Below are 25,558 nucleotides of genomic sequence, written 5' to 3'. Positions count from 1 at the left end.
CCCAGAGAAGACCAAAAGCCTCACCACTGAATAGGTGTATCCAACTAAGTTCTACTCAGAGTAGACACATAAAACTCTCCTTCAAGCTATGTTTGCAAAAAAGAATAGATGGAAAAGCATGTTGCTGAGGCTAGCTCATTACATTGCCTAAAGGTGTTCATCAGTCTCAAGAGAGGAAAAAGTCCCAGGATACCTGAGCTCATCAGTTCAGTGTCACAGCACAAAATAAGCCTTAGATGACTATCACCTTCCCCTATGAATAGGTGTGAGTAGGCAAGCAGTTTTACGGCATAACAGCATCCAAGCTAGGGATGGGGAAACTGTGGCTCTCCAGATATGATTACAAGTCCCACCACCCCTGCCCACTGGCCATGCTTGCTGGGGCTGATGGAAGCTGGTCTAAGGCCCACCGGTTCCACATCCCAAATCAAGGTGAAGTTGTGCCATGTACTAGATCATTGTTTAGGCAGCATGCTCTTAAGTTCCTGATCACTTCTTATGTCTAACTATCTGCTGTCAGTGGCCAGATTACATCTGTTCCCAAGGACAGCCAGCTTTTTTGTCTTTGTAACTGTGAATAAAGCACACAAATGTATGTCTTCACTTGGAAACAATTCAAGACCCACATGGTACAGATCAGGTTACTGGGTTCAGATAAAAGTGAATTTTGCAAGAAAAGGACACTTGAGCACCGTATACAACAGTGAGGCAGTACTGTCACACATGTAAAGAACATAAGAGTCATTCTGGATCAGACTAAGGCCTATCTAGCCCTAATCCTATTCTCACAATGGCCAGCCAGATGTTTATGGGAAGCCTGCAAGCAGGACTAAATGCCAACAACACTTTCCTCACTGGTGAGTCGCATACAAAGGCATACTGTCTCCAACATTGGACGTAGAAGATATGGGTAGTAGTCACTGACAGCCCTGTCCTCCATGAATTTGTCTCTTTTATAGCCATCCTAGTTTGTGGGCATCACAACATCTTGGGCGGTGGCAGCGGCAGGGTGTGTGAATACCATAGTTTAACCATGTAATGTGTGAAGAAATACATTCTGTTGTCTGTCCTGAATCTCCTAGCATTCATAATACTAGAACCTGGGAGTCTTCCAATGAAAGCTGAGAGATGGAGGAAAACTTCTCTATCCACTTACTTCACACTATGTAAAACTGTATACACTTCTTACCATGTCTCCCCACCCAATTCACCCTTTTCCTAAACTAAAAAGCCCCAGATATCATAACATTTCCTCATAGAGGAGCTGTTCATTTGTTCTGGCCACCCCACATTTCTTGTCACTGTGTCGTCAATCTAAACTTGAATGGGTCCCACATAAAGGATTAGTCACTTTACTGCAGTTACCATTTATCCATGTACAATTCAATGCATCAACTGACAAATAATAACATCAAACACCCTCGAGACCAACTTCATTTCAATGTGTCTATTAAAAGCTTTAGGGACCACGCTTGACAGGCCCCCTGCACAATTGCATAGTTGTCAATTAGATTTTGTTGCTCTCCCTATTGCTGTACGAGAAGTGCAAGTAAGGATAGTGAATTTGTTTAAAATCATTTTAAAACAGGTCATAATAAACTGGTCATATATCCCCTTAAGGGTGTAGGTCAGAGATACTTGCTTTGTTTCAACCGTAAGCCAAGTTGTGCAGGGATCTTGTCAGCAGCCACATAATAGTACTATGGAGTCTTGATAACAGGAATATGTTGGAAAAATACTGTTTTCTGAAGATCTTGCCTAAAACTTATGAACATGTAAAGGGACAAATCAGCATAACTTAAAACCATTACAACGTGTGGTCAAGCAAAAATAGTCTTTATTCAAATTTAATGGAAACAGGGGCCACTGTACTTTGCAAGATGGGGAAAAATAAAAAAATATAAAACAAGGATATTGTCACAATACCAGAATGTGGAACTCTACTCCCCCCCTTCCTATGGTTTACTGTAGGTATCTATTTTTCTTGACTGTGCTATTAACAAACTCTGCAAGTCCAAAATATGAAACAAAAGTAATATGAAATTTAAGACTCTGCACTTTTCACTAAATGGCGTACATCAAAGGGCATCAATTTAAGGGCTAATTGTTGAAGTTACCATACCTACCTAGGAGTCATCATTCCAATCTTAGAAGCCCATCGAAACACAGTGCTCATTCTCTATGGCTATTCTGGAAATCCAGGAAGATGATCTGATGAGACTCTCAGTATCATTTTCCAGAATGTGCGACAGAGAGGGAGCACTGGACTGAACACTTAAGACACACCATTGTGGGGCGGGGTTTTAAAAATGTACAGCAGTGACATGTGTTCTACTCCAATCACTTGTGCTACAACTACCAAACATGTACAAAAGACTTCTCATAGAGCTCTAAGTGTGGTTGCAGCAAGTTTAGGATCTGGACCGAGACCTTGATCTAGATCGGGAATGCGATCTAGAGGCAGACCGCGATCTAGACTTGGATTGGGATCTTGGCTTTGAAACAGATTTGGATCTGGAGCGAGATTTTGATCTGACATTTTGTTTAGAATTGGAATTTGACCTGGACCGGGATTTACAGCGGGTGTCCATTTCCTCACCCTCACTTTTTGCTTCCTTTGTGTCTGGTTCTGCTTTTATATGCTCTTTTTCCTTGGACTGAGATCTGGACCTGGATCTAGACCTGGATCTAGACCGTTCTTGGTCTTCTCTCTTTTTCTTCTTGCTGCTAGACTTGCTGTCACGTTTACTCCGCCTCTTGCTTTTCTCACTTCTGCTGCGACTCCTGCTCCTGCTCCTACTTGCCTCTCTGCTCCTCTTCCTACCTTTCCTCTTGTCCTTACTTTTGCTACGGCTCCTGCTCCTACTCCCCTCTTTGCTCCTACTTCTCGCCTTGCTAACACTCTTCTCTCTCTCTTTACTTCTACTGCCCCTCACACTGCCCCTCTCCTCCTCTTCTGCTTTCTCTTTACTGCCACTCCTACTCCTGCTTTTACTCTTACTCTTACTCTTTTCCTTGCTGGGACTTCTACTTTTTGCTCGGTCATCATCATCAACATCGTCATTATTCTGCACCACATCCTCTGGCTTGTCTTTACTTTTACTTCGGGATTTCTCTGCACTTCTGCTGCGGCTCCTGCTTTTATCATCTTTACTCGGACTCCTGCTTTTTGCTTTTTGGCTTCGACTTTTGCTTCGGCTGCGACTCTTGCTTCTGGAATGGGATCTTGACCTAAGAAGCAAAACCAAAAGTAGCAAAGGAATTCTTATATAAATTTTCATGCAGTTATCGGCAGGAATGAAATTCAGCCTCTGTGATTTTGTTACTCAAACAGAAGCTTGCAAGTCTTACCCTGTTGAAATAATTGAACTTGTATCAGTTTCCGCTCATATGTTCACTATGTTCCCTCCTTGCACATTTCCCTGCGAGACATTCAGTTTGTTCACATTTTAAGAACTTCCTATACTGTACTGTAACCAGAATCTGACTTGTGTGTTGTAGCACTCAAATGAGTATTATTGCTACAGAAGCAAATCACACAAGCTGTCAATAAATAAAACCCACCGGAAGGGGACAGAAATAGAACAGTAAGAGATCAGTATCTAGATTTTAAAGCTAATGAGGGTAATAATGGGATGTGGAATTCAAGAAAAAAATCAAAGCAAAAATCACTGCAAATTAGGGATCTATAATGATTAGATTTAACAGCTACGTACGCAAGGTTTGTTCATGTTGACATCAGTTAAAAACACTTAATCAGTATCCTCTGAAGTATGTTGAAAATTAAGTAACTGTGAGTTTGCTCTACCTGGATCGTGATCTGCTCTTTGAATGACTGCTTTTACTACTGCCACTACGACTCCTGCTTTTACGTGAGTGTCTGCTTCGAGAGCGGGACCTGAAAGAAAGAAAAAATAATTGTTGTAGCTATAAGTCTTTACATATTTTTAGGAGACTCCTGGAACATGGAATAGCAAATGGGTGGGAGGGGGGGTTACTGGGTTCTTTTTGTTTTTGTTTTGATTAAGTATAAATACCTCAGGTTTGTATTCCCTTCACCCATGCACAATAATTCCCTGTGTCTGATCCTGGCTTGTGGCTAAGCATATGTAGCTGTTTTGTCTAATCTGGCAAACTACAGGACCATGGAAAGCTGCCTTGTATCAGGGAAGAGATCAATAGATGCAGCAGATCTCCAGCTTCAGGTAGGGGTCGAAAAAGCTCCTGAAACCCTTATCCAGAGATGTCAAGGATTCTGCTACTCTGCTACTGAGCTATGGCTCTACCCAGGTCTCACTCTGGCTTCCAACTGTCGTAAGGCACGAACACAGTTTGCTGGCTTGAATGAAATTGCTAACTTTGGCTGTGCCTCAAACCAAGATCAGAGGTGGAGATTAGCAATGAGCAAACCTAAACTCTCATCTGTTTGATCATGGTTGGAATTAAGTTTAAAGCACCCCTCTATTTCCATCACCCAACAAGAGAACTTCACAGTTCTGCAACTCGCCACTGTTCCTGCAAGGTTAACAAAGCAAGGGCCCAATACATAACTTTCCAGCAGCTCTAACAAACGTTTGCCCTGCCAAGGAGTGTTGTGAACAAACTTACCTCGAATGAGTCCGACTTCTGGAGTAGGAGCGTCGGCGCCTGGACCCAGGCCTGTCTTCCACTAGCCTTATCTTCCTACCATTTACTTCTGTCCCATCCAGCTTTTCAAGGGCTCTTTTCATGTCAGAATAGGATTTGAACTCAATCACACCTTCATTCTTTCTACCTTTGTGCGCATCAGCATATGTCACTTCACCTGCCTGACGCATATAATCCTGGAAGACAGAACATTGCCTGTGAATACACCTATGCTTTCAAGCTGATTCTGTCTGTTATCATCCCCCCTAGGTCAGAGCTTTCCAAGCTGTGTGTCGTGACATGTTAATGTGTCGGCTGAAGTGTGTAGGTGTGTTGTGCAAAGGCCCTCTGCGCTCCTCCCAGGGCTGGAAAGGGTTTAGATTAACCTCCGGTTTGCAAGTAAAACAGAATTACTATGTCGTGAAAAGATGCGTGTCTAAAAATTGTGTCACCAACATGAAAAGTCTGGAAAGCTCTGCCCTGATGCTGCAACTGAAAAGCACACTAGACTGCATTTATTTTTTAAACTGTGCATGTGAGAATGTTCAGGTTATTGATGCCCTCTTGATTCCGTCTCAGATGGACAGATGAAAAAGCCAAGAAAATGGCTGCACACTACACCAAGCCTCACCTCTGGTCTAAAATACAAGGAGCACAGTGGTCTATTACCAGAGGCAATTCTAACCTCAGACATTCTGTTTTAAGATGTTACTGTTGGGCTGGCAAAGGAGGAACAATACTGTCCAATTACCGGTGAAAATGGTTAGAAAGGATAAAGCAGATAGTGTAATTTAACAGGGACTATCCTGCTTGGATACTATTGCATCTGCTTACGCATTTGCTTAGCTCAAGCAATTCAACCAAGACTTATAGATGGCATGCATAGCAGACTTTTCAGCCTTCCTTTTCTCTGCACACATCCTTCTGCATCCCAGTTTGCATTATGGGGTCTATCACCCTTAATCTCCTCAAAGTGGCCGCAGTACTATTTTAGCCCACTGCCTTCCAAGGGAAGCAGGCCAATGTGAAACATGACATTAAACCACAAGAGCCAGGAAACCAGAGGAAAGACCCCCCCCATTCCCTGGAAGCTGGCTGTTTGGGAAGGTTTTCAAAATGCATAGCAACATGCGAGTTTAGGTACAAAACCTTGTATGACTTCAGAAGCATCTTATCTGCATTTATGCACATGAGGGTCTGGTTTTTTTTTTAACAATCAAGCAGTCTATATAACTGTCATGAAACAACTAAATGAAATAAAACATCTGAAATAGTAAAATATTCAGTGTGCACAATAACTGCACAGGTTGAAACCCTCATGCTCAAGGAGCTTATTACTTTTACTGTTCTCTGTTGTGCTTTGTACACTGCAGTAAGAGTTAACACAATGTCAGTTATTCTGGACAGGTGGTGGTATTCAGCTAAGCATAGATCCATTGAAATTAATTACCTTAGTAATGTTCACAAATTTCAGTGGGTTTAATCTGAGTAAAGCATAACTGAATACCACCCAGGGTTTCCATGAAAAATGAAAAATATGTTTGCGTGGACCACAGGCCAAAAGCAAGGCTTAAAAAGAGAAGCACAATTTATGTTTTCAAACCTTTATCAGCACTAGCAGAGGCACAGAGATGGCATACCTTCAAATCCTGCCAACTGCAACGACTTGACAGATTTTCAACGATCAATCTGTATTCAGTACGGGTCGGAGGACCGTACTTATCTCTTCCACTTCTTCTATAACCATATCCACCTTTAGAGGTGATAAGCAGATGGAATACTTCAGGTAAGGTAGTGGAGCCAGGTGGTTAATCTATACCCCCAAAGAAAATAAAAACTAGTCTACCCAACAGCCGGTAAATACATTTAGTTCCCCCCTCCCATTAGCCTAAACTACATTCTCAGTGTTACAAATTTTATGTTATGAGAGTCAGACATTTAAAAAGGTCTATATACATTATGTCTAGAACATTAGCACATAATTAAAAGACTGTATATTTTATATTTACTATTAAAATTAAACATGCAACTAAGTTTAAGTTAATAAAAAATAATGTTTTTGAAAACAAAAAAAACCAAATCACTATAGTCAGTTACTAATGTTACTTACATTGATTTAAAGCTTTCTGAATATATAACATGAATAAAGGTTTCAGGCACCTATTTCAGTTTAATCACATCTGTCTCTAACCCTTGGGGTCCTCACCACCCACGTCTAATGGGAAAAGGTTGCGGTCGTCACATGGCTTCCTTTTTGGGTCAGCCAAGGGCCACAAAGGTCAAAGAGCCACTCATGGAAAGGCAACCCAGGGTCAGCAAATGGAACAGGCAGTCATCTTAGCCTCAAAGGACTCTTAATTGAAACATTGAGGTCTTTGTTAAGTCTATGTTAAACAATCACATTACAAATAAACCATTCATATATTTACAAAATAAAATAATGAAAATTAAAGTTCATTTAGTTAATTACAGTTTAAAAAGTTGAATATATTAATATCTAAATAATATTACTTTAATAAAATCTACAGTAATCAAACTTTACATTTTTAATTAAAAAATACTGTTTTTAAATGCTGTGTTTTAAATAGAATAAAAGGCACCAATACAACGGTATGTTAGTGCTTACTGCGTCCAGAACCGTAACTGCTGTCGCGGCGAGGGCCCCGGGCATGCTCAACAATTACACGTTCCCCACAAAGATCTTTGCCATTTAGCTCATAAACAGCGTCATCAGCATCACGCACATCATCAAACTCAACAAAGCCATACCTAAGGGGAGACAAAAACAGCTCCAGCATCAACCACGTCAACAGTTACCTTCACAATTCTGGCCAACAGTGGCATGGGCTTTGAAGATCTATGCAGAATGGGAGCTGTTGACAAGCATCTCTCTCCAAGTGTAGCCTTAGAAGTTCAATGGTGACAACAAAAGTATGGCATAAGAATAGCTGTCAATTCTTACCATAGGGCAGAAGAGGCCGATATACCTCAAAAAAAGCTTTGTGGCAAATAGTAGAAAACGATGACTGCTTGCCATAACAGCACTCAAAAGTGTGTTATTCCTATCTCTTCACGACTTTATTATTCATCACCAGTTATTTGAAGTATATTGTAAATAATGTGTAACATTTATAGGCATACATGTATATGGGTGCTCCCCCATTTTAAAATTTGAGCAGGTATCAGTTTTAGATAAAGCGACTATTGATCACTGCCAATTTTACCACTTGACTATACCTTTTAACATCAAGAAATTCAAGGCCTCCTCTACTGGCTATCAAAACACCAAGATTAGTGTTAGCAGTTCTATGTGATTTGCTTCACCACACACTTCATGATTTTCTTTTGTCAGTTTATTATATTTTATCCAAAGGCAACATTCCCAAAAGCAATAGAATTTTCAGGAAAATAACCACATTAACTGTAGTAATCTTTTCTAACCAGGAAAAAGGGTATTGTTTGTACTGTTCCAGATTTTTTTTATTTTTGTGCTGGTAATCTTTTCACTATTGTAATCTCTTATTGTTGAAAATCTGGAAGAAACCATATTCCTAAGTGTTTTATTCAAGTAACATTCCATTGTAGACCTCTGAATTTTACATATTCCTCTTGCAAATCAGGAGGGATATTGATACTGAATTATTCAGATGCAGAAGTGTTTCTATCCAGATTGCTGCTTGCATATAGTGAGGTTTAAAATTATTTCATGCCAATGAAAACAAAACACTTACTACTACAATGACCTCATTCAGCAAGATTTTTAGGAAGTGAAAATTGTAAGATTTCCCCTCAAAGTCTAAGCATCAACAATTTCAGTGAACAAGCAACTTCTAATAATGCTTGCTAGACATAATTAAGAAGAAAGAAATGAAATGCTCAATGGCCTCCAAAGATGAACAAGAAAAAACCAGAAGCAGCAAGTTTACAAGTTATTGTCCAAAGGTGTAAACAACAGCAGGTTTAGCATCCATCTCTAGTGTGAGAGTGTGGGTACAGAAGATGAACACATGCTTTGGTTTTGCAGGAAAGTTCAGCTCATTGCCAATGCCAAGAAAATATATGGCAAACACTTTTCACAATGTGCACACTATCTCATTATACAAGAAAATGATTTTCAGTCCATACAACGAGCCTTTTAGGCCTTTGCACAGACTGAATGCACTACATTTTCCAGGATGATATCACAGTTCTTCCTCTGAGGAAGCCTGTTGGGTCAAGGGCAAAAAGAGTTGCATCCCCATTCCAAGTGTGAACACCAGTGGCCTCTCCTGGAAGCTTTAGAAGTGGTGAAGTCCAGGAACTTTATTCTTATCTATAAACCACCTAATGCTTTGTGCTGCACATAAATTATTTAAAAACACAGACCCTTGCCTGCAGGCTTGCAATCTATACAGATAACAACAAAGGGGAAAGGGAGGGAAGAGGAAAAAACACAAATCCAGGAGGCAATTTTCTTAAACATAGTTAAGGGCTATAATGATCAGATGGCATTACCACTGCAAGAGGCAGTTCTAACTACGGAGGAGCCAAATGACAGTTGGTTTTTATCACTTAGTGACTTGCATGTCACATCTGTATGTATATCGCTGTTCTGCTGAAGAGCTCAAAGTGCCTTCACTCAGTTTATCCTCAAAACAACCTTGTGAGGTTAGTGACGCAGAGAAGAGTGCCCAACTGTTAATGCTCACAGTTCTCTGTTGTGGAATAAGAGAGACAGAAGGGTTATTACTCTGAATTCTAATCAATATGGGCAACCTTTCACTATTTTAGCAATTAAAAATACTAGTATACCCAACTGACAACATGAACAAAAAAATGCATGTTACCCAAGCCCCTGATTGGGGAGGATAATGTTAAGTGTCTGTCACTAACTAGACAGAATTAAGTCCTTGTCAAAAAAAGTTCCTCTCAGTCTGTTAGTTGTATGACCCATATTTCCTCTTCCTCTAATTTCTGATCTCTTACTTGCCATTATCTTCCCTTTGTGTGATCTAGGCCAGTCTCACTGTTCTCAGAGGAGCCTATGTTCACACAAATGTAAAGACAGTAGTACTAATCAAAATAAATGGGACTAGGATCAGGGATTCACAATATCACTCACCACACTTATCATGGTAAGTGCTTGGAAAACTTCTGATGAACATGTCCTGTAGTTGCAGAAATGTGGTCCCCACTCCCTCTGCAGCTCCAATGTTTGGAGGAAACCTAGGATTTGTTTTTGCTCTGTGCTTTTCAGGAATGGATTATAGGGCAAGTGCAAAGAAAAAACAAGAACATGTGATTGTCCTTGACCTTGGACTGACTTTCAAAGGTATGGGTGAGATCAGGAACTAGACCCTATTCATTGAGAGAGGAGAATGGTCCTGTTGACTAACAAATTTTGCTTGATGAATCCGTAGACTTCTGGACGAGATAGATACAGTATTTTAGACTGGCCCACTTTGAACATCATATTAAACCATAGGTTAGCATGACAAAAACAAGCTATAATGATCCTCAGACTCATGTGCCCTTTGCTCCTCTTCTGGTATGACTGTGATAAGTTATGAAGCTTTCACTTCCACCATAGATTAACAGCAACTTGTCAGGTTTTCCGAACCAACAAGATTAAGCATAGTTTGGTTTATCTATGGTTTGTTTGAAACAGATGAACTTCAAACCATGGGTTTTGAAGCTGGCTTGTTTAAACAAACCTGAATTAAAATTAACCAGAGTTTAGTATTCAGATGATATGCTGAACTGTGGCTAACTGAAATCAGAAGTGAAAAGTTGTGCTCTGTTCCTAAAAGCTGTTTCAGGGTAGAGGGGGAGTATGCATATCTCATTTTCTAACACTGTGCAAGCCTAAGCCTCACTGCAGCTTGTACTTGTCACACTTAGTGTGACATCAGATTGCAGCCTCTGTAGTATAGTATTCCAGCTTCACATTACAGCTTAATTTACCCCAAACTTAAAACAATGAATTTAAAATCTCCTGCAAACTAAGCACCTATGATCAGCATTAATTCTGAGCATAAACTGAAAAATGAAGAACTGAAAAACAAGATATCTTACAACTTGCAGTAAATTTGTAATTGTTTGCTAAGCATTAATGAAAAAGATGACAGCCCCAACAAATAAAACTAACGCAGTTATTCTGAGGAAAAGCACAATACAGTATTGTTCTACACTTGAAAATTGTTCTTTTATGCTACATAAAAGAATTTAAAAATGTATAGAACTGTGATTTTAGATCCAGGCCAAATTAACTGTGGTCTGTTGAAAGATTTTTAGATAGCTATATGAAATAGCATATATAAAGAGAGAAAGGCAGATAACTCCAGAATTCTAAAGTAAAGGTGGGATCAGTTTAAAATTACTGCATTTAGTACTGATAACATGGTGCTCAAAACCTGGAGCTCATCTTTTACTTCCAGCACTGAGACAGGATTCTTTGTGCCAATATATGAATGAATTTAGCCCAGCAGAATGCCAAAGACAGAGAACAGAAGAAAGATAATGTGAGCTTGTGAAACAGATAGCTATATTATAGCAATATAGGGGGCTTAGGAAGTTTACATGTTACCAGATCAACAAAATTATCCTTAAGACACCAATCAGCCCTCCATATGAGAGGATGGTGGGGGGGGGGGAGGAAGAGGGCATGAGGGCAAGGCAGAAGGCTTCTGAAGTCCAGATCTTCTGCCAAGAGCATGCCTATGAAAACACCTTTATGTGTGGTGCAAAGGCTCTGGCAGCTAAGCCACTTGTTTACAGATGCACTGCCCATCACTGGGAAAGAGTTTTGTGAGGGGCATGAATTGTATGGGTTAGCAGCATATCTACAGATGTCAACCATCCACATTCTATCCCCAAGCATGCCAGAAATCAACACTGGGATACCATTTACAAGTGTAACTTACATGTTACATACTTTTTGTTCCAGAGGAGAATCAATCCATAAACTCTTCCTAGAATGCCAATTTGCCGTCTGCCCATATATAATGAACTGCTACAGAATGAATTACAGACTCATCATTCTTACAGCTCAAAGTACACATTACTTTCCCTGGCAGTGAGTCACAGAACTAGTTTTTCAGTGCCTAAACTCTTTGCTGAGAAACCTCCACTGTTCAACAAATTATTAGGAACAGAAGAATTGCCTTGCTGGATCAGATCAACACCTGTCAAGACTAGCATTCTGCTCTCAACGGCTGCCAGTCAAAGCCAGACAATGTGGCATTCAAAGATTATGTGGATGTTTTTAACACAGAAGGTCCATTTAGCTATCATGATTATTAATACTGGCTATCCCTGAATTTGGGTGATCCCTAATGGCACTGTGTACCATACAAGTCTTTCTGCACTGTAGTTTTTGAGCAAATTTTCCATCATGACTCTCAGATATTCAACAGTACAGTTCCAAAGTATGAAGTTCTGTATGTTTCAGCCAATTTAGATCCATCACTGCACCTTTTGCTTTTTGAAACTAATTTTATTAGTTTGGAAGGGTCTTTTTGGAGGATGGATATTGCAAGGATGGGGAACCCGTGGCCTTCCCAGATGCTGATATATTACAATTCCCGCCATCCCTGAACACTGACCATGCTGACCACAGGATCCACAACCCACTGGCTCAATAAGATGAGATCTGAAGGAGCCTTATGGCCATACACAAACCTCCTTCATCACAGTGAGCAAACAAGTCATTAAGTTTCCCATGACTGGCTACCACACAGTTTAGCTCACAGAAAATTTATGATGGATCATCAGGGTAGAAGCCTTTTTTTTTATTCTGTGTCAGGGCAGGAGTAATTTCCATTTCTGTCAGTTGTCAGTCACATGTATGAATAACAATGCACTTAATTAAGGAAGAACTCTCCCTCCCCAACCCAGGTAATACCTATACCATACTACAAAGCTGATGTTCATGCAAGTACTTTAATGTTTTCAGATGAAATGTGCATACATGGAAAGACTCTCCTCCCTGCAAGAGAGGGGAGTGGTTGTGGCCGGGAGCCGGATTCCGCCTCAAGCAGGGGGCGTTTGCCCCCTGCCTCCCACTCACCTGGCTGGCGCCCACGCCCACGGCCAGGCACCCAACCAGGTGCCTTCAAGGGGCCGTGTACAGCAGCCTAAATTGCTGCGGCGCCAGCCTCCCAGCCCTCACTTTTCGTCATCCCGTTGCGAGTCAAGAGATCGACCTCTTCTTAGTCAACAGGATTGTCCTCTGTGCGGCCTGCAGGAGCCAGGGAAGTATTTTGCACGGGGAAGTGTGCGCGTGTGGGTTTATTTGCTTCGTCTGCCAGCTTCGTGTTGGTTTGGGGTTATTCTGATTCCAGTCTATTTCGTTCTTCTGGTATTTTATCTTCTACTATTTTGGTTTGTCTTCATTTGCTTCAGTTATGCACATGTATGCACAGAAATGTGCATACATGGAATATACTGAATGCCCATATGATGCCATACTCACAAGGCCTGTAGAAACTGCATCTCTTGCCTATGTAGCACATGGAGACTAATCAGAAAACGGGGATGCACACATCCCAGGATACCCATTATGGCTTGGGAAACAATCTCTAAATCAATAAGCTTGAGGGCCAATCTCTTCCTTTGCCTATTTCAAGAAAGGAAACCTGTACTCTCCGCATCACTGTGCAAGAGTTTCAGCATGTTAACTTTACAGCAGAAACATTTCAGTTGCATCATTCTTTCCACAATGCAGCGTTTAAAAAGTGTTCTTAGGCTGTGCCCTCCTGCACACTTACATGGTAATGAACCCCAATTAGCACAGTGGTACAGCTATTACTTTTCTACCTAAGTAAGTACACCTAGAACTGTGTTGTAAAGCACAGCAAACTCTCTCTGTGTCACACACACACACACACACACACACACACACACACACACACAGTAAGTCCCAATGAATTTCATGGAGCTTATTCCCAAGTAAGCACATATAAGTGTCAATCTCAAGACGTAGGCTACAATCCTAAACACACTTACTGTGCAAGGACTAATAGTGGGACTTCTAAGAAAACATGTATAGGACTATGCTGCTTTACAGGAGCAAAAACCCTAACGCTACGGAAAGCCATCTAATTAGATTTTAATTTGATTTTCACCTGTTTTTAGGAGGCAATTTAATTATTGTTTGATTTTAAATCAATGTTATATATCTGATGCTAGCTGCCCTGAGCCCGACTTTGGCTGGGGAGGGCAGGATATAAATAAAAGATTATTATTATTTCAAAATCAAACTTAGCACTGAACTTTTTGTGTTAAAGGAAGGCAGGACCAGAGCACCAGAGCAGAGAAAATGCTTTGCAAGTATAAGGTCTCAGGTTCATTCTCCAGCATCTTTACACAGGGCTCAGGGAGAACCCTATAGGAAATCCTGGACAGCTGCTGACAGCCAGTGTGGAGGCTGCACTGCTACTAGGATACCGTATTTTTCGCCCTATAGGACGCACCGGCCCATAGGACGCACCAAGTTTTTTGGGGAGGAAATCAAGGGAAAAAAATTTATTTCCCCCCCAGGTTTGCGCAGCCATCCCCAAGCTAGAAGAGAGAGACAGAGCGCTCCATCTCCCTCTTCTGCCTTCAGGGACAGCATCTCTAGCCTCCGTGGGGCAGCGGCTTGCCCCGCTGTCCCCCAGCTTATGGGGCTGGCGATGGGGAGAAGCAAGCTTGCTTCTCTCCCCCCCCCCCGCCAGCCTCCAGATCAGGTCCGGGAATAGCGGGGTGGCGGCGCTCCGCCTCCCTGCTATCCCCCGAGCTTATGGGCTGCAGGCTGCTGCCTGCAAGCCTTGCGACCCCGCAGGACCTCGCGCCGGGATCCGGGGGGTGGCACGGAGCTGCAGGAAGCCCTGGAGCACAGGCAGCTCCGCGCCACCCTCCGGAGCCCCACGCAGCTTCGCGCCGGGATCGGGAGGGTGGCGCGGAGGTGCCTGTGCTCCAGGGCTTCTTGCAGCTCCGCGCCACCCTCTGGAGCCCCGCGCAGCTTCGCTCCGGGATCGGGAGGGTGGCGCGGAGCTGCAAGAAGCCCTGGAGCACAGGCAGCTCCCTGCCACCCTCCGGAGCTCCGCGCAGCTTCGCGCCGGGATCGGGAGGGTGGCGCGGAAGTGCCTGTGTTCCAGGGCTTCTTGCAGCTCCGCGCCACCCTCTGGAGCCCCGCGCAGCTCCGCGCCGGGATCGGGAGGGTGGCGCGGAGCTGCAAGAAACCCTGGAGCGCAGGCAGCTCCGCGCCGCCCTCCGGAGCCCCGCGCAGCTTCGCGCCGGGATCGGGAGGGTGGCACGGAGGTGCCTGTGCTCCAGGGCTTCTTGCAGCTCCGCGCCGCCCTCCGGAGCCCTGCGCAGCTTCGCGCCGGGATCGGGAGGGTGGCGCGGAGCTGCAAGAAGCCCTGGAGCGCAGGCAGCTCCGCGCCACCCTCCGGAGCCCCGCGCGGCTTTGCGCCGGTATCCGGAGGGTGGCGCGGAGCTGCAAGAAGCCCTGGACCACAGGCAGCTCCGCGCCACCCTTCGGAGCTCCGCGCAGCTTCGCGCCGGGATCGGGAGGGTGGCGCGGAGCTGCAAGAAGCCCGGGAAAGCCTGCATTCGCCCCATAGGACGCACACACATTTCCCCTTCATTTTTGGAGGGGAAAAAGTGCGTCCTATAGGGCGAAAAATACGGTATGTTGAATTTTTCAACTTCCATTTTGCAAAAAAGTGAGTGATAAAAAGTTGTAACATAATATGGAAATTCAAAAGATGTTTTTGTTAAATTAATATAATTTAGTTTTGCTTGGTAAGTAAAATGTGTTAAACTGCATAGAAATCATTAAAAATGATTGCCAAGTACTTGCTGTTATATTTTTTATTATCATTTTTATTTATTAATTAATTTTTAGAACTACCTAATTTTCAGAAGGTAAAATTAAAATTATTTGGTTTTCCGAAAGCAAATTACAGTCGTACCTTGTCAAACGGAATCCGCTCTGGAAGTCCGTTCGACTTCCAAAAATGTTCAACAACCAAGGCGCGGCTTCTGATTGGCTGCAGGAGCTTCCTGCACTCAATTAGAAGCCGCTTAAGCCACGTCGGACGTTCGGCTTCCAAAAAACGTTCGCAAACCGGAGCCCTCACTTCTGGGTTTGCGGCTTTCGGGAGCCAAAACGTTTGAGTCACAAGGCGTTCAAGATCCAAGGTACGACTGTATGTGCTTCATCACACGTAGACTTACCAAGCTAAATGCTGTCCAATCACAAAAAAAGGATAGCAGATTTGAATTCCTTGCACCCAGAAACATATTTCCCAAGTCCCCTCAGTGAAGGAATTTGCAAAACGGTCTGAGACGCATTATATGGGGGACTCCCTATACTGTAAAAATGTAAAGGGACCCCTGAACATTAGGTCCAGTCATGGCCGACTCTGGGGTTGCAGCGCTCATCTTGCTTTATTGGCCGAGGCAGCCATGTGTACAGCTTCTGGGTCATGTGGCCAGCATGACTAAGCCGCTTCTGGCGAACCAGAGAAACGCACGGAAACGCCGTTTACTTTCCCGCCGGAGCGATACCTATTTATCTACTTGCACTTTGACATGCTTTCAAACTGCTTTGTTGTTTAGTCGTTTAGTCACGTCCGACTCTTCGTGACCCCATGAACCAGAGCACGCCAGGCACTCCTGTTCGAACTGCTAGTTGCTGCCAAATTTGGGGAAGGGTCTGTCATCATAAGAGCTGAGAGGGGTCCCTAGGGTCATCTAGTCCAACCCCCTGCAAAGCAGGAATCTCAGCTAAAGCATCCATGACAGAGGGCCACCCAACCTCTGCTTGAAAACCTCCAGTGAAGGAAAGCCCACCACCATCTTTCGAGGAAGTCCGTCTCCCTTCCGAACAGCTCTTAACTGTCAGGAGAGCTCAAGTGGGAGAATTCCCGCCTGAAACCCTGGACAGCTGCTGTCAGTCACGATACTGAGATAGGCCGGGGTCGGTGGTAGCGGCTTCCCTTACGCTCCTGCAGCGAACTTCATTTTAGGAGGAAAGCCTTCGGCCCCCTCACCTCTCCGGGAGGGCAGAAGGGGCAGCGGGGCGCCAGACGGAGGGAGAAAGAAGGCCTAAAAACTGGAGCCGAGGGAGAAGCCCCTCTGCTCTGCCAATTCTGAAGGGCCCCAGGGGCAGCCACGGCGAGGCCCTTCCCCGGAGAGGAGGCGGCGGGCGGGCGGGCGAGCAAGAAGCGCGCGCGGGAAAGGACGGGGAAAGGGCGCGCATGCGCTCTGAGGCCCCGGCCGCGCTGACAGGAAGAAACGAGGGATCCCAGGGACTAGGCCCGGCGGCGGCGGCGGCGGAGACGCCTTACCCGTTCTTGAGATCCACCTCGAGGATCTTCCCGTAGCCCTTGAAGAACCGCTCCACATCCCGCTCCCGGGCCTGGTAGCTGAGCCGCCCGATGTAGACCCGCGGCATCTCCCTCGCCGACAGCCTCGCGAGGGCCTGGCGTCGCGCACGACGGCGGACGCGGCCTCAGCGACAGCTTCGATCTGCGGAGCTCAGCGCTGGGCGGGAAGGGCGGGGGGGGGAGGGAAGAGAGAGAGAGAGAAAGAGAGAGAGAGAAGGCGGGGGAGGGGCGGCAGGCGGCAGCGGACTTTTTTTTTCTTTCCCTCCTCTCCCTCGCCGGCGTAAGCACACACGCAACGCAAGGGCGTGCGCGCTGACGTAGGCGCGTCAGGTGACGCCGCGGGGCGGGCGGGCCCGAGAAGCGTTCGCTGCGGCGCTTTTCGAAGTTCGCTCGCCTCTCGGAATGGGCGGCGGCGGCTCTTAAAGGGGCCGCTCGGAGATGAGCCGGGGGGCGGAGAGGCGCTTGTCTTAACAGGCAGACATTCGGCAGGTGCGGTTCGCTCCCTGCGATCGCTTAGGGACAGAGTTTCACCAGTATAATGGCTTGATGAGCCGGGGCTGTATCCCGCGTTAGTAATACCCTAGAGCTGACCCACTGAAATTAATGGACGTGGCTGACTTAGGTCCATTAATTTCAGTGGGTCTGTTCGGGAGCTGAAGGCAACCCATGTGCTTTCATTATATGCGTGGCAGCAGGCATAAATCCACCAGGCGCAGCTATATTCATTCATTTTTAATGCAGCTAACGGATGCACCTTCGCTGGAGTGCGTTGCTGAGCACTAAGCCCCACTGAGTTCAAAAGTACTTGCTTGCTAATAAGCATGTTGAAGATTACAATATAACCGCGTGATCATATGCATTTATTCATCTACACAATAGGGTGTCATATGCTAATTAATTAAAGAGCATACGTTTATGCTGCAGTAACTCCCACATTGAGAGTGCCGTGAATTCTGTTTTGTTGTATTTATGTATATTTTCCTTTTTTAAGAAAATGCTTTTATGTCTTACCTGTGCATTTCAATCTTACCTGTGCATTTCAATTTATGTCTTACCTGTGCAGTCATTTATTTTGACTATGGCAGACCAACACGGCTACCTATCTACTACTGTGCATTTCAAGTTCTGTGTGTTTTTAACTTATAAACTGCCCAGAGAACTTCATGTTATGGGGTGTTGTACATATACAATACAATAAATAAATACCACTGTAAGTTGCTCCAAGGTATTTTATGTAGTAAGCGACCAATTTTTATTTTTATTTTTATTTTTATTATATATACTCCACCCATCTGCCTGGGTTTCCCCAGCCACTCTGGATGGCTTACAGCATATCTAAAAATGTAATAAAAGCATATAATGATTAAATTTAAGTTTGCAGACTAAATTTCCCTTTTGTCTCTAGGCAGAAGATCTGGCTCACAGACGTGACAGCTTGTGACACCAGAAACCCATGTTTGCATTTAAGGCATCAAAATGTTACATGGTACTTCACTTCAAAAAGTGATCTGCCAGCTTGTAGTGATTGAAATCACATGCTAACAGTTCCCTCTTGATTATATTAAGAACAATCTATATCATAGAAACATTTTTTAAAAACCCTGCCATATATAGAATCCAACCATTGGTCCATTTAGCTCAGTGTTGTCAACACTGAATGGTTGTAGCTCTCTGGGGTTTCAGACATTCCCAGCCCTACCTGGAGATGCCAGGCGTTGGACCTGGGATTTTATGCATGGAAAGCAGATGCTGTACCACTGAGCTATAACTCTTCCCTAGATATATTCACCACATTTTCTGCAAGAAGGAATTCAATGGAGGTTATATCAATGCACCTCAAAACTGTATCTTGGGAGATTTTATGGATGCCAGAAATTGGGTACTAACCGTGCAACATGTGTACTCCGAAGAAAATCTTTGTGTCTGATGGGACTTATTTCCAGTAAGTGTGTCACCCCCATACCCACTAGGTGTGCTTTGTGAGCTGCTAGTGGTGGTTGGAAAATCTTGCTAGTCGCTCTTGAGTACTAGATTAGACTGATCTTGGTCTGCTTGTGCCTCCAGATGTTGGACTTCAGCTCCCATTAGCTCCACCCAGAACAGGCAGCGGACAAGGATAATGAGAATTGAAGTCCAGAAAAATCTGGAGGCCAACACATTGGCTGCCTCTGCAGTAAAGCAGTTACTCTATTCTTAGAGAATTGCCCTTAAGAACACAAACTGTAGATGTAGAGGCCTTCAGTTTTTAGCCATTTATTTATTGCACTTTCCCCTGATTTACCGTGCTCATGGACAATGATCCACATTAGTGGACAGCACCATAATAAAAGGCAACCAGAAGGCCTCTTAAAAGCGGGCAGCGCCGTAATAAAAACATCAGAAGACCTCTAAATCAAGAACAGGACTTTGCTCATTCACCCAGTGAAGAGAGTTTAGGAGTTTCTGAATCATTGCATTGCTTTGTAGAAAGTGTAGATGTTCTGTAATGGTTTAGAGAAGAAACAAGGGCTGTAAAGTTAGTATTTTATTGACAACAAATTCAGGATGCATGAAATATTGTTATGTGTTTGGGGGTTTAGTCTGGATGAAACCCAATGTCTCCTTCCAAACCTGCGATCCTATATCTGTGAGGGTAGAATGTATAACAAGACAATAAAATAGTAATCATAATAATCATAGAGAGCTTGAATAGCATAAAATAAATTCCACAGTGGAATACAAGATTGGCAGAAATACGAAACATACCAAATTTCAAGAATGTTGCCAGATAAACTCATATTTAGTGGGAATGTGCCAACCCTGAGATTGTTTGGTCATATAAATCACAAACGGCCCCCAAGCAGAGGCAACAATTAATTCTTTATCTGTTGGTTGCCACTCATCTAGTGATCTATAGGGTGGAAGGTTAAGACTTGTTACTCTAGGGCAGTGTTTCCCAACCTTTTTTGGGCAAAGGCACACTTGTTTGATGAAAAAAATCTCGAGGCACACCACCATTACAGCCCCGTGACGTCAGCACGCAGCGTCACGCCGGGAGGGACGCACGAAAGTGTAAGTTTCAATTTTTCCCCTCCCCCTTGCCGGGGAACCTCCAAGCTTTGGGGGTGGGGGGGGGGAGGAGGCAGCAAAGCGAGGCAGGAAGGAGAGCGCGGCTTGGCTGGGTGAGCTTTGGCAGGGGCAGGGAATGAGAGCCGTGAGGCGGGCGCTGCGGACGGAGGCGCTGCCCGCCGAGCTCGCAGGCAGCCAGGCAGGCAGACGGCGAGAGCCCCGCGCTGGGCGGCCTCTCCTCGCCGCCGCCGCCCCGCCTCTCGCCGCCCGACTCGCCCGCCTCCCTCCAGGCAACATCTCGCGGCACACCAGGCAACATCTCGCGGCACACTAGTGTGCCACGGAACAGTGGTTGGGAAACACTGCTCTAGGGATCTATGGTTTTAAAAAGTCATGTTCATTGCCATTTTTAAAAAGCTGGCTCCTAAGAAACGTGCCACTAGGGGTGATGCAGACCCCTCTGGTTTAGAGCAATAAATCTTAGGTTGCATCCAGTTTTACAACTTCCTGCTCCTCACACATCTTGAATCTATCTTTTGAGAACAAGGGACAAGCATGGCTTCTTTCTTTCTCCAACCAGATAGTTAGGAGTATAGAACTCTTTCCTTTCAAGAATGAACTTCCTTGAATGATCATAAGCTTGCTTATTTTACACCAAGGCTCAGTGTAAATACCTTTCAACTAAAGGTATGTACCAGGCAAGGATTCCACTTAACTCAACTTAATTTCTGCTGCTGCTGCAAATAAATGCTGTGTGCAGACAGATTTGCTGGAGTTCTTTTGAAAGAAAGCTGTCCTCCCTGTAATCACACTTAAGGTGGAAAAGATACAGTGCATGTGTTCTTTTACTCTTATTACCAGGGGGCTTGAGAACATATAATCTAACATCTCCTGAAACTATTTCCAGGCTAGTCTTTGAGGGGACTAACATTTTTAGCAATGAGCAGGTGGCAATTTTTTTGTAAAAATGTCTCAAACCAGCTATGATTGCTAGTTCTCAGTGTGCCGTTCTCTAGAATCAGTTTTAACAAGGCTGTGATCTTCTGTTTCGTAGTAAGTGTTAATAATATTAACATTTCCTCGGCACACGTGATCTGTTGGGAGTGATTCTGAATTTCTAATGCCCATATTAAAGTAAAGGCTAGAGGGGAACTTGGAACACTTACTCTGCTCAAAGCACTGGTCTGGAGCATAGAGTCAAGTTCTTTAGACGTTCATTTGTTACAACATGTATATTCTGCCTTTCCTCCAAGGAAGTCAAGGCGATTTACATTGTTCTCCCCTCCCAGTTTTATCTTCACAACAACACAGTAAGTTAGGTCACCTGCGAGCTTCATGGCTGTGTAGAGATTTGAACCCTGATCTCCCAAGTCATAGTCTGGCACTCTAACCAACTATTCCAGATTAGCTCTCCCTAATTACTCAGTGTGGCTAAGAGACTACTACTTTTTATTTTCTCCTCTTATTCAACACACAAATAGGAAGAAAAGGCAAACAAAATCTAACACACCTATCTAGTCTTCCAAGTCTTTACATTAGGGCTGGGCAATTTTTGGTCCTCCAGCTGTTACTGCACTACATTTCCCATCATCTCTGACCACTGGCCGATGGGACTTGGAGTCCAAAATCATCTGGAAGGTCACCCTTCTTTAACACAATATCTTCAATTAATTACAAGTAATAATTAAGACATCTTGGAATACAAGTTCTTTAGGTCTATTCCAGTACTGTATAAAATCAATAAGCCTTTCCCTTCCCAAAATGCTTATAAGCAGATAAGTTTATCCAGTGACAGATAGTAGCCGTGTTGGTCTGCCATAGTCAAAATAAAAAAATTCCTTCCAGTAGCACCTTAAAGACCAACTAAGTTAGTTCTTGGTATGAGCTTTCGTGTGCATGCACACTTCTTCAGATACACCCGGAAGGAATTTTTTTATTTTATCCAACGAAATAGTGCTCCAGAGTATTGGGCCTCAACTTCCAAAGATAGTAGTTGCTCTGTTTTCATTGCTTTCACCAATAAACACCAAGCAATTGTCAACACACATAAACACAATCAACATCACAATATGTCCTTTGTTGCCCAAGGGACAACATACCTGAGGGGGTCCCTCCTCAATATGGTTAAGGGTATAACTGGATTTTGTACCATAGAATATCCCTGGTATTATGGGCAAATGATCTCCTGATGATTCCACAACATGGACAGAGTTGCAAACATTGCAGGCAGTACGACCTATCTAAAAAGCTTGCACATTAAGAGGTTCATCCATGGACAGGAAGCTGAGCCAAGTCTTGATATCATATCAGGCTAACACAGCAAACGGAGGGGCTGTCTTCACTGTGCATTACTACTTGCTCTCTTGAAGCTTGTGCTAAAGCAGAGATGTGGATCCTCCAGGCAGTGGAAGCTGATCTGTTAGGGCAAATGGGGCACAGCCTCACCAACCTCAGCCTGCCATCAGCCAGTCCCAATCTGCCTGCCTTCTTACAGCCTTTTGAAGGGGTAGCACTGGCTGTCAGCCTCCTCCTGCTGCTGCTGATCCACCTACCTTTGTAGAACTCAACTGGGAGAAATTAGTTGGCTGCATCAGTCTCTGGCTCCACCTGCAATTGGCCTCCTTGCTTTCCACCCCACTAACTCCAAGGAGTGGATTTATACACAGAAAAGAAACACTATACTGTAAATAAGTCAGAAATTAGATTGTGATAACAAAAGGGAAAAAAATCCTATGGAAAATCATGTAGAAATTTTTTTTGCTCTCTGGTGCCATCTGGTGTTGCATGTTTATAACACATTCAAATAATTGGTTTTTTTATTTATGTAGCTGTGTCCCATGTGTTGTTGGATTACAACTCCTGACTATTGGCTACGCTAGCTGGCTGGCTGGGGCTGATGGGAGTTGAAGTCCAGCAACATCTGGAAGCTCACCAATTCCTTGCCTCTGCAGTGAAGAGTTCTCAGACAACCGTGTAGAACTCGCCAAACTCCAGAGTAAAAAATTCTCGCTTCATTTTTGGTCTTCATGCAAGTAAACCATTTCTCCTAAGCTTGACACGTTGACAGTATTGGGCCCTGAACATAGAGCGCTGTGCCTTCTGTTGACATGCTTAATTTTTTGACACATTTTTTAATGTATGTGTAGGGGGAGCAATCTATTGAAATAACCATTTTCTTCATATGTAAAAAGCTTCCATCTCCTTTCATAATGCTTCAGGCTACCAAGCTTCATTAGCTACAAAGCCAGGGACCTATTTTTCTAACTAATGATATTTTCTCGATTTGATTTCTTTTCCCTCTTCTAAATAATAGTAATGAAATGGCGGGCAAAAGTCAAAGATAAATTGAGAGTAGCCGGATACTATGTGGGCAGAGGAAATGTAGGCTAAGCTATGCTAGCCTTCCTCAAGGGCTATGCAACGCCAACTGGCCCTGCAAGAAGGGTTGGAGAGGAAGAGGCAGGAAATGACATTACCAATGCTCCTGGAAGAAGAAGAGTTTGGATTTGATATCCCACCTTTCACTCCCTTTAAGGAGTCTCAAAGTGGCTAACATTCTCCTTTCCCTTCCTCCCCCACAACAAACACTCTGTGAGGTGAGTGGGGCTGAGAGACTTCAAAGAAGTGTGACTGGCCCAAGGTCACCCAGCAGCTGCATGTGCAGATTACGAGACTACCGCTCTTAACCACTACACCACACTGACCACACTGGAAGAGTCATGAACAGGACAGGCAGTGGTCAGCAGGGCAGTGAAGGCGAGGTGGCATTGCACATCCGGCTGCAGAATGACAGGCACTGCTCAGGGTGGTGTGAGCAGAGCCAATCCAACGCTCCTGATGCTGGCGCTGTGCTTACCTTGAGTTGAGCTCTTCATGCCTCAGAAGTCAGGTGCGAAACTCTACCCTGCCATCACTGACCCACTGGCCACTACCGCACCAGAGGATGGCAATCTGATGAAGACAGCAAATGTTGATGCCCCTTAAAAATGGAGTGAACAGTGAGTGGGTTGTTCCATGGTAGACCCACCTATCAGAGAGTTGGAGAAGACCACTTTGCCCAACCTTAATGCAGTCAATGCATGGCTTGGGAATCCCCAGCAGATGGTCTGTGCAGCCTCTGCTTAAGACCTCCAATCAGAGGAGAGCCAACCAACTCTAGACAATTGGGTCCATAGAACTGCTCTTACCATCAATAACTTTTCCCTGATGTTCAACCAAAATCTACCCTAGTGTATCTTTAGCCCATTACATGTACACCTGCCCTCTGGGGCAGCAGAGAAGAAGTATTTGCCTTCTTCTGTGCAATGCCCCTTCAAGGATTTTAAAAGTGCTATGATCCTGCCCCCATGCTCCCAGTCTTCTTCTCTTCTGATCCCATCTCCCTCCAGGCAATTAGTTTCATTGTCAGATCACTCCTGTCACCAAGGTATTTCTGCCACTGGTCAGCCAAAATATACCCTCCTGTAACATAAGCTCATTAGGTTCTAGCCTTTGTCCTTTGATCTGCGACAGTCCAGGTATGAAAGAGACTGCTAGCATGTCTCTTTCATTGTGTGCTCTGGAGTAAAGATACCCCATTCCTTTCCTCTTTGGGCTTGTTTTTTGTATCGACTGCCATCTTCATTGCTCTCCTTTGAATCCATTCCAGCTTGCCCACATCTTTCTCTAAGTATGGTGCCTTGAGCTGAACGTAGGAGGTCCAGCATGGAATAAAGGGGAACTAATACTTCATATGGGACGCGGGTGGCTATGTGGATTAAACCACAGAGCCTAGAACTTGCCGATCAGAAGGTCGGCAGTTCGAATCTCCGTGACGGGGTGAGCTCCCGTTGCTCAGTCCCTGCTCCTGCCAACCTAGCAGTTCAAAAGCACGTCAAAGTGCAAGTAGATAAATAGGTACCGCTCCGGCGGGAAGGTAAAAGGCGTTTACGTGTGCTGCTCTGATTCGCCATGTGGTCATGCTGGCCACATTACCTGGAAGCTGTACGCTGGCTCCCTCAGCCAATAAAGCGAGACGAGCGCCGCAACCCCAGAGTCGGTCACGAAATGGACCTAATGGTCAGGGGTCCCTTTACCCTTTACCTTTAATAGTTCATATGACTTAGTTATTAGGCTAAAGTCACATTCATTTTTATTTTTTTTGCTGACTTATGTTCACCTTGTGATCTGCTGTGACCCTTTTCACATTCACTGTTTCCAAGTTAGGTGTCACTCGCTTGATGTTGTTGCATAAATGCAGAACTTTTGCATTTGTTTCTGCTGAATTTTCATTTTCATAGTTCCAGGCCATCCCTTCACATTCTGTCAAGCTCACTCTGAATTTTATTCTGTTTTCTGAGGTGTTGGCTACCGCTCCCTGTTTAGTGCCATCTATGGTAGTATATGGGACGTGGGTGGCACTGTGGGTTAAACCACAGAGCCTAGGACGTGCAGATTAGAAGGTCAGCGGTTTGAATCCCTGCGACAGGGTGAGCTCCCATTGCTCGGTCCCTGCTCCTGCCAACCTAGCAGTTCGAAAGCACATCAAA

At 44.3% G+C, this 25,558-nt stretch overlaps 2 protein-coding genes across 2 annotated transcripts in view; one reads left to right on the top strand and one right to left on the bottom strand.

Annotated features, from left to right (window-relative positions):
• Positions 1-25,558, top strand: part of LOC308591339 (putative transmembrane protein 244) — a 59,096-nt gene that overhangs the window by 18,536 nt on the left and 15,002 nt on the right. The gene's annotated exons all lie outside the window — the stretch shown is intronic.
• Positions 1,821-17,165, bottom strand: SRSF4 (serine and arginine rich splicing factor 4). The gene is made up of 6 exons (XM_081201982.1): positions 16,944-17,165; positions 7,253-7,395; positions 6,267-6,379; positions 4,609-4,823; positions 3,809-3,898; positions 1,821-3,231 (listed from the first exon to the last, which is right to left on the bottom strand). Exons 1-6 carry the CDS (start codon positions 17,048-17,050, stop codon positions 2,412-2,414), a joined length of 1,488 nt encoding a protein of 495 aa, XP_081058108.1. The 5' UTR covers positions 17,051-17,165; the 3' UTR covers positions 1,821-2,411.

Source organism: Podarcis bocagei (assembly GCF_964188305.1).
Source record: "Podarcis bocagei genome assembly, chromosome: 7".
NCBI lineage: Eukaryota > Metazoa > Chordata > Lepidosauria > Squamata > Lacertidae > Podarcis > Podarcis bocagei.
Note: the sequence above shows the minus strand (reverse complement) of the source record. Positions and strands in the feature narration are given on the sequence as shown.

What these genes read in the sequence shown, in the direction of transcription:
- SRSF4 (XM_081201982.1), bottom strand. Translation starts at nt 17,050, where the DNA reads ATGCCGCGGGTCTACATCGGGCGGCTCAGCTACCAGGCCCGGGAGCGG. An exon ending in GCAGTTGGCAGGATTTGAAG is followed by an intron (nt 4,824 to 6,266) that starts GTATGCCATCTC and finishes TCTGTCTTCCAG; the next exon opens with GATTATATGCGTCAGGCAGG. An exon ending in AAGAGCAGATCACGATCCAG is followed by an intron (nt 3,232 to 3,808) that starts GTAGAGCAAACT and finishes TTTGCTTCTTAG; the next exon opens with GTCAAGATCCCATTCCAGAA.